Source organism: Etheostoma spectabile, chromosome 23 (assembly GCF_008692095.1).
Source record: "Etheostoma spectabile isolate EspeVRDwgs_2016 chromosome 23, UIUC_Espe_1.0, whole genome shotgun sequence".
Classification (NCBI taxonomy): Eukaryota; Metazoa; Chordata; class Actinopteri; order Perciformes; family Percidae; genus Etheostoma; species Etheostoma spectabile.
The window spans coordinates 1,013,876-1,026,050 of NC_045755.1; the positions used below are offsets into that span (position 1 = coordinate 1,013,876).

Sequence of the window (12,175 nt, forward strand, 5' to 3'; positions counted from 1 at the left end):
TTCAATATTTACTAGTTAAAGGTGCTCTAAGGAATGTCACGCGTGTTGTAGGCTACAACATTTGTTGTCACATACAGCAAACATCTCCTCACTATCTGCTAGCTCCCCTGAACACACTGTAAAAAACATCTCCTCACTATCTGCTAGCTGCTTGTCCCCTAAACACACTGTAAAAAGAATCTCCTCACTATCTACTAGTTGCCTGTCCCCTGAACACACTGTAAAAATCATCTTGTCACTATCTGCTAGCTGCCTGTCCACAGAACACACTGTAAAAAACATCTTGTCACTATCTGCTAGCTTCCTGTCCCCTGAACACACAGTAAAAAACATCTCCTCACTATCTGCTAGCTGCCTGTCCCTTGAACACACAGTAAAAAACATCTCACTATCTGCTAGCTGCCTGTCCCCTGAACACACTGTAAAAAACATCTCACTTTCTGCTACCTGCCTGTCCCCAAACAAACTGTAAAAAACATCTCCTCACTATCTGCTAGCTACCTGTCCCCTGAACACACTGTAAAAACATCTCCTCACTATCTACTAGCTACCTGTCCACAGACACACTGTAAAACATCCTCACTATCTACTAGCTACCTGTCCACAGAACACACTGTAAAACATCTCCTCACTATCTACTAGCTGCCTGTCCCCTGAACACACTGTAAAAACATCTCCTCACTATCTACTAGCTACCTGTCCACAGACACACTGTAGAAACACTCCTCACTATCTACTAGCTGCCTGTCCCCTGAACACACTGTAAAAAACACTCCTCACTATCTGCTAGCTGCTGTTCCCCTGACACACTGTAAAAGCATCTCCTCCTATCTGCTACCTGCCTGTCCCCAAACAAACTGTAAAAACATCTCCTCACTATCTGCTAGCTGCCTGTCCCCTGACACCACTGTAAAAACATCTCTCACATCTACTAGCTACCTGTCCAAGAACACACTGTAAGAAACATCTCCTCACTATCTACTAGCTGCCTGTCCCTGAACACCACTGTAAAAACATCTCCTCTATCTGCTAGCGCCTGTCCCCTGAACACACTGTAAAAACATCTCCTCACTATCTGCTACGCTACCTGCCTGTCCCCAAACAACTGTAAAAACATCTCCTCACTATCGCTAGCTGCTTGTCCCCTGAACACACTGTAAAAACATCTCCTCACTATCTTACTAGCTACCTGTCCACAGAACACACTGTAAAACATCTCCTCACTATCTACTAGCTGCCTGTCCCCTGAACACACTGTAAAAACATCTCCTCACTATCTCTACGTCTACCTGTCCACAGAACACACTGTAAGAAACATCTCCTCACTATCTACTAGCTGCCTGTCCCCTGAACACACTGTAAAAAACATCTCCTCACTATCTGCTAGCTGCCTGTCCCCTGAACACACTGTAAAAAGCATCTCCTCACTATCTGCTACCTGCCTGTCCCCAAACAAACTGTAAAAACATCTCCTCACTATCTGCTAGCTGCCTGTCCCCTGAACACACTGTAAAAACATCTCCTCACTATCTACTAGCTACCTGTCCACAGAACACACTGTAAGAAACATCTCCTCACTATCTACTAGCTGCCTGTCCCCTGAACACACTGTAAAAACATCTCCTCACTATCTGCTAGCTGCCTGTCCCTAACACACTGTAAAAAAACTCTCCTCACCTATCTGCTACCTGCCTGTCCCAAACACTGTAAAAACACATCTCCTCACTATCTGCTAGCTGCCTGTCCCCTGAACACACTGTAAAAACATCTCCTCACTATCTACTAGCTACCTGTCCACAGAACACACTATAAGAAACATCTCCTCACTATCTGCTAGCTGCCTATCTGAACACACTGTAAAAAACATATCCTCACTATCTGCTATCTGCCCGTCCCCTGAACACACTGTAAAAAACATCTCAAAGCTAAAATGCTTACTAGTAAACTAATTGAAGCCTCTTTTGACCTTACTAGTTAACTAGTGAGCCTCAAAATATTTACTACTGATGTCCAAAAAGCCTACTAGTGACACTAGTGAGAGACATGTTGACTTTACTAGTTAAGTACATGGGTCCAAAACGTTTACTAGTTAACCAGAAGCGCCTACTTGTTAACTAGTAGCAAACAATGCTAAAGAGGAGGCGGGCTTCAAAGCTTTCTTTTGGCCCTCCAGTTAGAACTTCCTCTAGCCAAAGTTTAACCCTCTAAAGCCTGAACTAATAAAGTCATAATAAATCTAAACAAAGGCTTTAACTAGTACAGAGACGCAGCTCAGTTGTAAACTAGTAACCAAAATTCATATTTATTAGTTTACATGTTTACAGCTTTTGCAGCTATGTAGTATGTATCCTGTAACATTTTTGTTATTGCCACTCTTCATTCTAACCCCAACCGGCCCGTCAGACACCGCCTACCAAGAGCCTGGGTCCGACCGAGGTTTCTGCCTAAAAGTTTTTCCTCGCCACTGTCGCACTGTTGCTTGCTCTGGAGGAAACTACTAGAACTGTTGGGTCCTTGTAAATTCTGGAGTGGGGTCTATCTGTATAGTGTCTTGAGATAACTCTTGTTATGAATTGATAATATAAATAAAATTGAATTGAATTGAATTATGTATGTATGTATGTATGTATGTATGTATGTATGTATGTATGTATGTATGTATGTATGTATGTATGTAACTATGGACTTTGGGGCTACTAGTACGCTGCCCAGGGTCACTGTTAAGGCTTCTGCTCTAACTAGTTAGACAAATGTTCCACTAGTTGCTGAACAAAAGTGATAAGTAAAAGATTTTGTGCAACTAGTAAGACCAAATATCCAACTAGTACAATCTAATTTCCAACCAGTGCTGACAAAAAGCCAACTTGTGGAGGAACCTGAGATATCAAGAAATTAGAATTCATGCTCAAAGGGCTTGCCATATAGGGCTCTCCCTATCTTTTGTTTCATGCTTGCAGCTGCCTGTTCATCTCCGGGTTGTTGAGTTGGTGCGCAAAGATATATATCTCTTTTGTGAAATAATATAACAAATGAGATATGACAAAAACCTGATGCCATAGACTACTTATTGAGCTGGGACAAGCATTTTGGGAGCCAGCTACACTTCCTGTCCTATAAACATACACATAATTAAACAGCTAGTAAGTCTGGTGAGTTCGAAGAAAAATGACTCAAATCTCTTAATTGTAATGCAGCCTTTAACCAGGAAAAGGCAACACTTGTGTCATATCACAAAATGACAATATCCAAAACTCAAGACAATATCTAGCCTCATATATAGGTTGATATAATATCAATATACTGGCCAACCTTAAACTCAAGTGTAACATTTGCTGCAAAAAGGGCATAAAGGCACTTAAAGAGACGAGATCACTTGCACTAACTTTGTGGTCAGCCATTGTCTTAGGATGAGAGAGCTAATTGACTTTTAAAACTTCAGGCCCTGCAGTCAAATCCACTCTAGAAACGCTCTTTAACTTTTTTGATGTGGCTCTAGAGGATTGTGTGTGACAGGTTCATTTTCAATGGCTTTAATTGGTTTAAGCACTTAGGACTCTCTCTCTCTTTCACTCTCTCTCTCTCTCTCACACACACACACACACACACACACACACACACACACACACACACACACACACACACACACACACAGGCGGCTGTGGCTCAGTGGTAGAGGGGTCGCCTGCCAATTGGATGGTTGGCCGTTCGATCTCTGTCCTTGCAGTCCCATGTGTATGTGTCCTTGGGCAAGACACCGAACCCAGAGTTGCCCCTGATGTGTGAATGTGTGTGAGTGTCTATCTGATGAGCAGGTGGCAATATGTCCAGTACATTTTACACAGGCATAGACTTTATATGTACAGTCAATGGTCCATAAAGCATGATCAGCATCTCATCATTGACATGGGTGCTCTTGACATTATAGGTCCCCTGTGAAACTGTACCATTTATCTAAAAATAAACACCCAGCATCTGCTTGCTTTTTTCAAGGCTGTGGAATCACTACAGTCCCAATAACAGCTCCACCATTTCCTACGAACTGTTCCTGGACAAGCTAGGCTTTGATGACAACCATAACTTCAAGATTGCTCCAGTCTGCACTAAGATGGGTATGGATACAGTGGAATTCAAATGTGAATTTTATGACAATACGATTAGAGATAGCAGCAGGGAACACAAACAGAGATGCTAACAAGACTTTTAAGTCTACAACCATGCTAGCTGCTCTGTGAGGCACACTTGTACTTTGGCACAGGGCTGTTTTCAGCTAAATGCTAATACTAATGTAACACTGGTTATCCAAACGTTATTGTCTTACAACTAGCTACTTTAGGGCTGTGGGTACAGTTAGAGCACTGGCGGCAGTTTTTCAGAATAACCTAATCCATTAAATTATGTAAATCATTCAAATATACAGTATAGTAAATGAATGTAACCCACAAAATAAATCTCTACTACTAAACTCATGGTGACGCCTGAAATCCCCAACAACCTCTGTAATCTCATTTGCCACCAAGACAAAATCTTCAAAAATTACTAGAAGGGTATTTACTGAAAAATCTCGTGTGTTAACCCTTTTTCAGGCATCTAACCAAAAAAACAATCAAAAAATTTGAAAAAAACTTTGAGACGTGGGAACCGGAATTGCACAAATGCTAACTCATTTCCGGGTTTTAGGAAATCATTTCTGCAGCATTTGTTAACTTGATTATGGCGCTGGATTAAGGATCACGGGATTGCCTAATTAATTACAATTCAGCTTAAACGTGATCCGCTGTAAAACTGTGAGGTAAGGTAGCTGAGCAGAGAGGCAAAGTGCAGCGCAGCGTTAGGGTTAGGGTTAGAGCGACAACGGAGGATTCCCAGAACTGGAACATTGTGGATTTAGTGTAGTGGCAATGTGGTAAAACTTGAAATAATTTGAACTTTTGACGCCAAGGGTATGCTTTCTCAGAGTTGTCTTCCCTGCTCTCCCCATAGGAAAACAAACCGTGGATCATGTGTAGGCAGCTTAATCCTCAATCCTTGTCCTTGGGTCAAATTGACCCGTTTTCCTACATCAAAGTTCTTTTTAATTACCTAGTTGTAATTACCCAAAATAACATGATTGATTCCACACAATCCACTCAATTCCACTCTTTGGCAAGTACACAAAATTACACTTTCATTAATTTCAAATTTATAGCATTTGAAAAAACATTGAAATGCTTTTGAAATAGTATTGAGTAAAAGTTGACTTATTCCAGTCTGTGATTATTCATCAACATACATTCTTTTAATTTGAGTTCATTCTTAATTTCTGCTTTTCTAACTCAGACATTAGGTATAATTTCCTATAACTGAGGTTTATTGACCATAAATTCCAAACATAACGTAGTGTTGAAAACGTCAAAAAAAGTGACTAACATTGGAAAAAAAGTGTCATAAGTGATGAAAAAAAGGTACAAAACCTAAGAAAAAGTTAAAAACATTGATAAAAAGTGTTGATTTTCAATTTTGACGGGAAGACAACACAAGGGTTAAGGGGAACATAGAGCCTGAACGTAGAAATGTATCCAATCTCAAACGTCAACCTCAGTTTGATGCAAGAGAAAACTTTAGGGGATCACCAAAGTCATTAGAATTCATCCTCTTCTCACCATGGGTATCTGTACCAAATTTTAAAGCAATTCAATTACATAGTTTTGGAGATAGTTAAGTGTGGACCAAAGTGGTGGAATGACTGACTGACACTGCCATCATTCTCTACCAGCACGGCCAAAAACCTACACATGATTAAAATGAATCACAATCCAATTGTAATTTTAACTATCTTGACCATGTTTGTGAAGTAAACACTGTAATCAAGAGTTATTGAAGAGATTCTGTTGCATAGAAATGTGCAGCCGCGGCACAACGCCACCTGAGAAAGTTAAACGGAGGAAGCAGAGAACAGAATCTCGTTCCAGTCTACACGATGGTCCATCAGTCCTGCGTCCCAGGGAGCTGCAGATTCTCTTCTACGACAAGGTACTGTACAGCCTTGTCTGAATGACTTTGTTTGTTTTATTCCCCCTGTTTGCGTGTCACCATCTGGCCTTCTCCCCTGCATTATCCTGCTTAAAGACGGAGGCCTAAATTGGCTCTAAGTGGCATGTCAGGATTCAAACGGCAGAGGGAACACTTCTAATTAAAATGTTTGCCCGGAAAAATGGCTTCCTGAGTTTGTGTGTTAATCACGGCTAATTTGGAAAGGCGGCAGAGTCGGGGCTGGCTCTTCTGTCTCATCCTAGAGCCGCACTGGGATGCTCTCCATGGCAACCAAAACCAGAGATGACTCATTTATTAAGGAGAGAAAAAAAAACAAGAGAGAGGTCTGTCTGTAAAATATGGGTTTGTTCTTCTGCCTATCAGATGTGTGTGAATTCTACCCCGGTGTGGCAAGCGCTGCAGGCCTTTGACACCACCAACTCTGGCCTGGTAAAACAGGATGTCCTCAGGGCCATTCTCAGCAGCTTCATATTTCCCATGAACCCTCACTCCTTCCAGAAGCTGACCAACCAGTAGGGAAAGCTATATTTTATTAATTTATAATCTTTTCTCTTCCCTCCTGTCTACCAACCTCCCTGCCCTTTTCTCTTTAAATCTTAAAAGCCAGCTATCATCTATTCTGTGTAAAATATTTCTCACTTTGTGTATTTGCAGTTATGGCGTGAGGGCAACAGGGCCAGTGAGGTGGAAACACTTCTTGGGCCACTTCAAGAGCCCGGTCAAAGACGAGGGGGACCCAAATCTTCCCACTGACAGGTCAGTTTGAAGTGATAGCTTTAGGCCTTTGTAAAAACAATGGAACCTACACAGGTTGTGGCAGAACCGTCGCATGGGATGTGCCAGCTGTGCGATTGCACAGGGCCTCACGTATCTGGGGGCCTCGCGCCTGCCTGGTTTGCATCATGCATTTTCTTTTCTCTTCTTCTCTTTTTTATATTCCTTTTTTGTGATGTTCTGTTTGTGATCTAAAACAAAATTCCACTTTGTCAAAAAATATGTAATTTCTTTTTCATTTAAGAAGTTACGCCGATACCATGGTTACAGTTGTGCGCACTGCAAAACTGCGAGCAAGGAAGAAGGAGACGGGAGAAACAATGTCAGTTACACGAGAGAGCGCCCTATTACACAAACACTTTGTTTGAGTTGCGCATGCTCAGATTTAAACGGCTTACAGCATAACGTGTCATACTGAAATTTGTGAAATCCATAAAATTATCAACTTTTATCATTACAAAAAATAACAGAAGATGGGAATCATTTCAAAAACATTTTAGCTATCTATGGTTGATTGGTTGCTAACGTTAGCTTACAAGGCCATTCAAGTGACAGCCTTTGTTGTGTTTGATTGCTAGCTTGTAGCTAAGCTAGCAGTCATTTAAAAAACATTTTAGCTATCTATGGTTGTTTGATTGCTAACGTTAGCTCAAAACCACATTCAACTGACAGCCTTTGTTGTGTTTGATGCTAACTTGTAGCCAGCAGTGAACAAACTTGGTTAAGTTGGTCCATTTTTACTGTATTGACTTTACAGAAGTCTCTCGTTAGCATCTTGTATGCTATTTGTTGCAAAGTGACTTATGCACTCAAATCTCAAATCTGCACTCAACTTTTTTATTTTTTATTTTATTTTATTATACTTTATTAATCCCACAAGGGGAAACTACACTTACACACTTACAACTTACATCTGGGAGTGACACGCTTGACTACAAAGACTTTATTGCTGAGTTTGCGGGCAAGAAGGCATGGAAAGTGACTTTTACTTTATCCAGCATGGTGAGTCGGACGCTGTATAAATCTATAGAAAGAGTTTAAAGTGACACGCAGATGAACTGCCATGCCGTAAATCAGATGGACTATTATTCTGACAGCTAGTCTTAATCCTAATCAATGCCTTTCATCATCTGTTTTGGCACGTGTTTCAGCAACATGGACAGAGGACGTACGTCCACATTTAACACATGTACACACAGTGAGGCACACGTGAACACACACACACACACACACAAACTGAACTTTGTAGCAACATTTTTTTTGTTGTGTCATATTTTCTGTTCATAGTAGAAATGCATAAAGTAATGTTGAATTTCTCTCTTTTTGTCAACATTGTTGAGACTGCATTTAATCTTGTTTGGATAAACTTTATGGGAATTGGGGGTTCCGTGTAGGGCTGCAGCTTGATTATTTTAGTAATCAAGTATTCTACCAATTATTCCATCAATTAATGGAGTAATTGGATAAGAAATTCTTTTGCTTTATAGTAAATAGCAAAAAAATGGACACTTTTGGCCACCTTGCTTCTAAATTAGGTGGCCAAATACATTGCCTCTGGCCAGCGGTGGGTAGTAACGAGTTCCATTTACTCCGTTACATTTACTTGAGTAAGTTTTTGAAAAGAATTGTACTTCTAGGAGTAGTTTTAAATCACTATACTTTAACTTGTACTTGAGTAGATTAGTGAGAAGAAACTGACCTTACTCCGCCATATTAGGTACAAGGAGCTCGTTACTTTTCTTTTACCTTTTGGTATTCTACGCGTCATTGTTTTACCCGCGTACGTCTCTTTTTAATGTTTAATTTGACAGAGAGAGAGAGAGTTTTCCGCTTAAGGCTCTACCACGTGACTGTTCCACCAATCAAACGGCGTTGAGCAGTCACGTGACCATACTCGTTCTCAGCGGTGGGACCATAGACTGTATATATCTATGGGCGGGACGTGTTACCTTACAGTCGTAGCAAAACAAAGAACGTCGCCAAGGCAACACAGACGTGGAGGAACCCCCCGGCCTCATAGTGAAAGCATGGTTACCTTTTAGGAAAAGTGCGAAACAGCAGCTACATCATGCGGTGCCTTCAGTGTCGACCAAAACAAACGGACATGTGAGCATTCAACAACTCAACATCTAACCTGGGGAGACGTAGCGGTGGTTTTAGTTTTGGCTGTGGAGAGGTGGATCTTTGTCTTTTAGGTTACATACAGAATGTTTTGCACATGCAGTATCCATCCAAATTTAATGTGACAAGTCTCTCACTTAAGCTATTTTGTAATTAATAAATTAATTTTAATTTATTTTATTGATTGGATGAACAATAGTTTGCCTAAATATGATTATTTTGTATTTTTGTCTGTCTGATTGATGCTTGTGTTAAGAAATAAATCAGACGTTACTCAACAGTTACTCACTACTTGAGTAGTTTTTTCATCAAGTACTTTTTTACTCTTACTCAAGTAATTATTTGGATGACTACTTTTACTTTTACTTGAGTCATATTATTCTGAAGTAACAGTACTTTTACTTGAGTAAAATGTTTGGCTTCTCTACCCACCTCTGCCTCTGGCTTTTTACATTGCATGAACTAAAAGCTGTTCACTAAGCCCAGGTAAATGTGACTGTACAAAGCTGACAGCACGGCTATTCAAGTACACTGCTCTGGGGGAGGGGCGGGGGGGACATATTTTCAGAAGGCTGATCTGAGTAAAATTTTGAGAAAATGAAGAATGCAGTCATCAGGATGGTCCGATGACGTCATTCATGTGCATGTTAAGTAGCCAAGTCTCCGTTAGCAGCTCAGTTAACCGACAGCTTTTTTTTTTTTAGCATTGGCCTGGGGAGTCTGCTCTGTATTTTCTCTGTACATGAGGCGGATAGTCCTTCAACCAATCAGAGCAATGATCCAGGAAATGTAGAAGCGACAGCAGGGTCAATGTGTTGCCAAGCTTCGGTGGCGTTCTGTGGCCGCTATGTTGAATGTTAACAAGAAGCTGATTGGTTGCTTCTCTATTGTCATGGTGTTCAAACCCGCCAATAGAAAGCCAGGTAGAAAGCCAGTTTGTGATTGGTTCCCGCAAAACTGTGAACTGAAGCAGGGGAATTAAACGTGCAGGTTTTCAGAGCGAGGTTTACTCAGTCTAGGTGTGGTATTGATTGGTTTTGAAATAAAATTCTGAGTCCTCTTCATCCGAGACCTAGACAAGGCAGAGTAAAAATGTGGTCAATTCCAAGACAAGACCTTCAAAAAGTGGACTTAAGACCAAGGCCGGTCTGGAGTACACTGATGGCTGAAGGTGCTTAAGATAAGATCCATTACGATAATTGAGGCTATGGCAAGTTGAAGCAATGGTTACTGGTTGAAGAGAGGTGTTAACTAACGACCACTAATGCCCTGCTTCTGATTTATTATCTATCTTCTGTCTCAGGGCTTTGGAGCAGCCTGTCCTAGAAGAAGAACACTTGGATGTCCAGGACGTCCACCCCAGATTGAAAGAGATTTCCCACCTGCTGGGCACGGTAGGAGTCAGTACGGGGAAAAGAAATAATAGACTTTAATAAAGTGGTGAATCTCCTAGTTGTACAAAAGACGCACTAAAACGCTGTCAAACCTCTCCCTTATTTGCACAGCCCTTGAAAAAAATTGGTTGTAACAGACAAGACGGAAGTGATTGTGAATGTGATGAGACAGTACACAAGGGACTAATCGCAGCAGATTGCTAAGAGACAAAGGCACATGCTCAGGTGTATGCTTTAAATATAAATGCCAGACAGCTTTACAGATGAGCCAATCATCATCCACAGCTTTTTGATGGCCATAAACATGATTAGATGATTGCATATGGCCACTGGTTAGCCACTCAGTCACTAGCCATATGTTCGTCTGACAGCCGTCCCCTTCAACACGCCTCCGCATCCGGTTCTGCCTCTTTAATTTCAAATCAGTCTACTTCAGCTGGATAAAACTTTGGAGTTTGACTAAAGTTAAGGGGAAGGGGGGTTGCATTTTCCATTAATTCACAGTTATGTTTGATGTTGCTGCCGCCACTCACAAAACAACGGTTGGGTTCCAAGTTTGAGGAAGTTGTGTGTGTGTGTGTGTGTGTGTGAAGCCTCTCCCAGATATGAATCACACATATCTATCTGCCAAAATCTCTTCCTTTTAATGGCATGGGAGAGAAAAAAAAATCCATCCATCAACTGTTTTAATAATCTATTCAACGGGTGGGAGATCAAACAAAAGTGTCCTCACACCGCCAGCCAATAATGAGGTTTTTCACTCAGGCAGGTTCTAAGCCAACTGTGGTTTTTAGACTCTCTCTGGGGAAGCATTCAACAGCTCGGAAAACTTGCTATGATTCACCGTGTAACATAGACATCAGATGCGCTATTGTGCCATTTCATAGTAGTACTATCATGATATTACAGTGCTTCTTATAAGGTATTGTGTATCATAACCATAAGAAGGAGTGAACACAACATCATTAACATATATAGTGTTAATATAATCCAATCTAATAGCCCTTTAATATAAGAGTTTGAATTGGATTTTTTGGGGGTCTTTTCCCTTTATTTGATCGTGACAGTGAATAGAAAGGAAAGGGGGAGAGAAAGAGCACGCACCAAAGGGCTACAATGCCATTGTCAAAATAAATTACTGCGTAACCCCTTAAGGACACAATTTAAGGTGGAACATCAGGATAAAGTTATTTTGTAGTTCCATCAAAGACAAGAAAGTGAATAGGCAAAGGAGCATCTAAGTGGTGATTTCAGAATTTGAGTGTCAATATTACGAATGAAGATTAGAAGCTTCCAACTGTTCGGTACGGCTCTTATGGTAGCATTAACTGTTTTGATTGAAAATAAGCATTATGCATCGGATATACACTCACCTAAAGGATTATTAGGAACACCATACTAATACTGTGTTTGACCCCCTTTCACCTTCAGAACTGCCTTAATTCTACGTGGCATTAATTCAACAAGGTGCTGAAAGCATTCTTTAGAAATGTTGGCCCATATTGATAGGATAGCATCTTGCAGGTTTGTGGGATGCACAGACTTAGACTTAGACTTAGACTTAGACTTCTCTTTATTGATCCTTTTGGGATGACTCCCGCGAGGAAATTGAAAATTCCAGCAGCAGTTTTAGCAAGAAAAAATAAATAAAAAATAGATAAAAAAGACAGTATAAAGACAACAAAATAACAATAAAAATAATAACAATAAGAACATTCGTCAAATAAACAAAGAAAACATAAATTTTTATGAAAGTGTCAGTGTAGAGTCCAGTGCTAAAGTGATAAAGTGAACAGGTGTGAATTTAAGTCCAGGTGTGTATGTATGTCTGTATGTGTACTGTATGTATGTATGTG

General features: G+C 40.6%; 1 protein-coding gene across 1 annotated transcript in view; it reads left to right on the forward strand.

The window, feature by feature from the left end:
- Window positions 1-12,175, forward strand: part of LOC116673448 (EF-hand calcium-binding domain-containing protein 6) — a 67,816-nt gene that overhangs the window by 52,909 nt on the left and 2,732 nt on the right. The window contains exons 6-10 of the mRNA XM_032505799.1: window positions 3,991-4,109; window positions 5,876-6,009; window positions 6,394-6,542; window positions 6,685-6,786; window positions 10,229-10,319. Of these exons, the coding sequence (XP_032361690.1) occupies window positions 3,991-4,109; window positions 5,876-6,009; window positions 6,394-6,542; window positions 6,685-6,786; window positions 10,229-10,319 (595 nt within the window). The remainder of the gene's footprint in view (window positions 1-3,990; window positions 4,110-5,875; window positions 6,010-6,393; window positions 6,543-6,684; window positions 6,787-10,228; window positions 10,320-12,175) is intronic.